Raw genomic sequence first — 4,127 nt, 5'->3', positions numbered from 1 at the left:
AGGAATTCGGCACACTCTTGGTGGTAGGAATTAGTGAGGCTATGGAGGAAATCAATGAGCTAAATGAGATCAACCAAGAGTCCTTGATTTTCTCAAGTTCTTCTTGATGCAAGATGAAAGCGAGGAGGGGACAAGGGGGGAGGAGAAGGGGGCTCGCTATGGCCAGGAGGGGTGTTGACTATCGAAGTGGAGCTACAATAGCTATGGCTATGGCAAAGACGAAGGGAAGGTTGTGCTATGTGGCATCCTCTCCTTGCGCTTGCCTTGCTCCTCCCACATTCTCACTCCTTGCACGCCATCGCTAGCGCCGTCTTGACTCTCTGCATAACAAACCTCTCTCCCTCTCCCCCTCTCCCTCTCACAATGGACCTTGTTTAACTAAATCATTGAGATGGACCTTGATGTACTCATGATGTGGGCATACTTTTACCCCCCCCCGCCCTCTCTCTCTCTCTCTAATTATTTGGGACTTTCCCTTTGTGATTGTTCTTTGCCTCATTCAAGCTTTCTTGAAAGTTGGTGTTATCATCCCCTATATGACAAGCCCATTACCCCTTGATCGACATCAAACTTTTGCTCATATAGCTAAATCGTTGAGTGAATTGAGCATACTCTAGCCAAGCCACATAGTGCCTTCACAGTTGGGGGTCAAAATTTTAATTGAAATTAAGGAGATTTAAGATCCCACTTTGAGGGACTTTCCCTTTGTGATTGTTCTTTGCCTCATTCAAGCTTTCTTGAAAGTTGGTGTTATCATCCCCTATATGACAAGCCCATTACCCCTTGATCAACATCAAACTTTTGCTCATACAGCTAAATCGTTGAGTGAATTGAGCATACTCTAGCCAAGCCAAATAGTGCCTACACAATTGGGGGTCAAAATTTTAATTGAAATTAAGGAGATTTAAGATCCCACTATGAGGCCCCTCTTAGAGGAGCCACTAATCTAAAAGGTCATGCTACTAGTAATAATAATTACACTTAAATAGGCGGGTTGGAAATTCACATATATAAATATAGAATCCAACTCCAAGGCTCAAGCCTCAAGGAAGAGTAGTAACAAATGACATTTCTACACGACGAAAATGAACATGCGGGTACAAATTGAATTTATGAAGAAGTTTCGAGGACAAGGGGCAGGTGGAGGGCCTGATTGTGAATATGGAAGTTTGCACATGGCTGCAAGTCCAAGTAAATTAGGTGACGGTGACATTCATTCAGGAATCCCCCGGTTTAGAAGATTAGAGGAGCAGCCATATCAAGAAGGTAAGTGGAGTGAGGTGGCTCCACATTGCGAGAGAAAGGGTCACGCCCAAATTCTGCAGCACAAAAGAAAAACATCTTGTAAGAAGGATATCATTCTTTCAATTTAAAAAAGAAAAAAAGAAAAAAAAAGAAGGATATCATTATCCAACGTAAATAGAAAAGATGGGAAGTGGACTGGCGAAGAAGCAGGGGCTGGGGTAGAGGACAGCGGAGGCGCTGGTGGCGAGGAGATCGGGGCAGGCGGGGAGGCTGAGTTTGGGACAGGCGAAGAGGGCACTGGGGGGACGGAGGGTGGAGGGGAGGTGGTGGTAGCGGGCGCTGGCGTAAGGGTGTGGGTGGCAGGAGGAGAGGCGATGGCGGGGGGAACAGAAGGTGTAAGAGGGGTGGAAGTTGGTGCGGACAGGGGCGATGTGGGTGGCGAAGACGGGGTGATTGAGGGCGATGGGGGGGTGGAAGTTGGCGCGGACACGGGGGATTTGGATGGCGAAGACGGGGTGATTGAGGGCGCCCTGCTAAGAAATTGGGGGAGCAGCGGGAGTTGGTGGTACAACTGGCGGGGTTGGCGAGGTTGTGGGCGTGGCGGGGACGGGCGACTGGCGTCGGTGGCGCAGCAGATGGGCTTACCGTTGGCGTGGCGGAACTCAGCGGCGCAGCTGCTGAGATTGGCGTAGGCGTTGGCATGGCGGAGTGCAGCGGGGCTGCTGATGATGAAGGCGCTAGTACCAATTCCATCCCATCACCTCCTCTCACTTCCAGCAGCGACCGCCGCCGTCCCCGCACCACCAGCGCCATCTTCTGGCCGCTTCCGCAGTGGTTGCCCTCCTCTTCCACCTGCTTGTTGCACCCAAAATAATATACGCCCGGCTTCGAAGCCCTCCACTGCACGCAAGACAACCACCCAGCCACCACCAACACCCCCCGTTAGATTCCTTCCAGCCGGTGCCGTTGATGGTAGTACCTTACTATATTCACAGCCCTTATGGTTTTTACTCACAATGTAGGTCCCCGACTCGCCCGCATCCAACAGCCTCGCCTTCGAGAAATCGCAGCTCAGATATGCGTCCATGTCCGGTAGTTGGTTCACGTTGTGCTTCCCCCTTACATACTTGAAAACTGCAATGCAAACCAACACCAAGCACCGCCGTAAGACTCGCGACGGAGAGAAATGATCCCCCCTGTTTTTTCTTTGGGCTCTTACCTACGTAGTCTCCCACCATAACCCTCTGTGATGTCGCCCACGCTCCATAATTCGGCACTCTGAAGCTTTTCAGATCATAGTTCGTCCACCCTACCTGATTGCCCACGACGAACTCCGTCGCTTCGATACCTTGAAGAATCAGCAGTGTTGCTACCAACAGCGCCCAACAACTTGTTCGTGACCAGGCCATTTTTTCGCAACTAAAACCCATCACAAAGTAGAATCATATAATTATATTGAGAAATGCAATATATCATCGCTTATCTGCCCACAAAACATGTTAACCATCCTTACAAGAACTCAGAGAGGCCAACAGAACTACAAAGCTGATCTACAATTACATCAACCGATGAGTCGATAAAAATTGAACTTACTCAGCGTCCTCTGTTGGAATTCCTACATTTCAATCCACACGCCTAATACACTCTGGACGCCATAGATCAAGCGTTCTTTGAACCTAGCATATAGGCCGTGGTATTTTAGTTCGGGAGATCGCTTTTCGGATATTCTATCTCAGCCCCGTGCCTAAAACCTCAGTCTGCCAAAAGCCTTTAAGTACGACTGACTACGTAGCGCTCCATATCCTGCCTTAACTCGGAAGACATGGCTGGCTGAGAAATTTCGCAAGGAACCAAAGAGAAAGGATACGAGGCTACGACCATGACCAGCGCATCGTACCTTCAGGCCTTGCCGAAAATTACACGATGGAGGAGGCACAATGTGGTCGCTATGTATGACGCAGAGTAAACTAGAGGAAAGGAAAAAGAGCTTCGGTGCAGGAAAATCTGAAATGAGGTTAAAATTGATCAGAGGGGGGGGGGGGTTCCAGCATCAAGAGCTCCAGAGTCCAGAATGCAGATGTCTGCAGAAGCGGCCTCAGCAAGGAACGCTATGCTTCTTGTCTGCAAAAGGGGTCGAGAGTCAGTTCGCGCTACGAGGGAAGGAATCGATGCTTACTGCGAGCCAAAGAGACGTTGGAGTGTGTCAGTACAAGGGGCAAGTTGTCAGGCGCGCAAAACGGAGGCACAGTGTGGACCTATTTTTGGCCTGCCGTAGGTAGCCTTTTAGTGAAGCCTTCAGTTTGGAGATGGGCAAAATTCAGAATTTTTTAAAGTTTTTATTATGAATTGTTGATTGGCCCAATTATGTGTTTTTTGTATTTTATGATTGATTATCTCCACCTATTCCTCCCTCTTTCTCTCTCTTTCTATTTGAAGGCACCCCAATGATCCATTCCTCCCTCTTTCTCTCTCTTTCCTATTTGAAGGCAAGCCCACCCCCCATCCCCCTTTCTCTCTCTCTCCCCCTCTTCTCCTTCATGCACATTGAAGTCCTCTCTCTCTCTCTCTCTCTCTCTCTCTCTTTTCCAAGCTACGCATTTGAGGCAGGCCTTTTCAATGCTTTATGAGCATTCATCTTGTTTACTCAATTGACATGACTTGGTTAATTCGTTCATTCCAGGGTGCAATTTGCAAACAACAAATCATCAGTCTCCAACTCTTCTAATCGAGGTTCAAGAGCGAAACTTGGAATATCGAGTAATATCGACTAGCCTTCTGCATATTATTAAATGTCAAAACGAACGCCTTTATTCATTCTGGAAACCTCCGCACCCTCGAAATCATCTAAATGGGTTCAGTTTTATTGGCGACTAGGCTGGTCG

The 4,127-nt window shown here is 48.4% G+C and overlaps 1 protein-coding gene across 4 annotated transcripts; it reads right to left on the bottom strand.

Moving 5' to 3' along the window:
• Window positions 1-1,016: 1,016 nt before the first annotated feature.
• On the bottom strand, window positions 1,017-3,383 carry LOC147886949 (early nodulin-like protein 15). Of its 4 annotated transcripts, none has more exons than XM_087394921.1 (6): window positions 3,143-3,383; window positions 2,839-2,921; window positions 2,465-2,664; window positions 2,261-2,379; window positions 1,891-2,145; window positions 1,017-1,319 (listed from the first exon to the last, which is right to left on the bottom strand). In XM_087394921.1, exons 3-6 carry the CDS (start codon window positions 2,652-2,654, stop codon window positions 1,242-1,244), a joined length of 642 nt encoding a protein of 213 aa, XP_087251047.1. In that variant the 5' UTR covers window positions 2,655-2,664; window positions 2,839-2,921; window positions 3,143-3,383; the 3' UTR covers window positions 1,017-1,241. The 4 variants fall into 4 exon arrangements, with proteins under 4 accessions (XP_087251047.1, XP_087251049.1, XP_087251048.1 ...); XM_087394923.1 differs by having other exon boundaries at window positions 3,156-3,383; XM_087394922.1 differs by lacking the exon at window positions 2,839-2,921.
• Between the last annotated feature and the right edge of the window lie 744 nt (window positions 3,384-4,127).

This window comes from Dipteris shenzhenensis, chromosome 23 (assembly GCF_047967505.1).
Source record: "Dipteris shenzhenensis isolate YYH24624 ecotype China chromosome 23, Dip_SZ_1.0, whole genome shotgun sequence".
Lineage (NCBI taxonomy): Eukaryota > Viridiplantae > Streptophyta > Polypodiopsida > Gleicheniales > Dipteridaceae > Dipteris > Dipteris shenzhenensis.
This window is presented reverse-complemented; position numbering and strand designations above follow the sequence as displayed.

Excerpts from the sequence above, each read along its gene's own strand:
- LOC147886949 (XM_087394921.1), bottom strand. The coding sequence starts at position 2,654 with ATGGCCTGGTCACGAACAAGTTGTTGGGCGCTGTTGGTAGCAACACTG. Across the intron at positions 2,380-2,464 it reads TATGGTGGGAGACTACGTAG|TTTTCAAGTATGTAAGGGGG; the intron begins GTAAGAGCCCAA and ends TTTGCATTGCAG. Across the intron at positions 2,146-2,260 it reads GCGAGTCGGGGACCTACATT|TGGAGGGCTTCGAAGCCGGG; the intron begins GTGAGTAAAAAC and ends TCTTGCGTGCAG.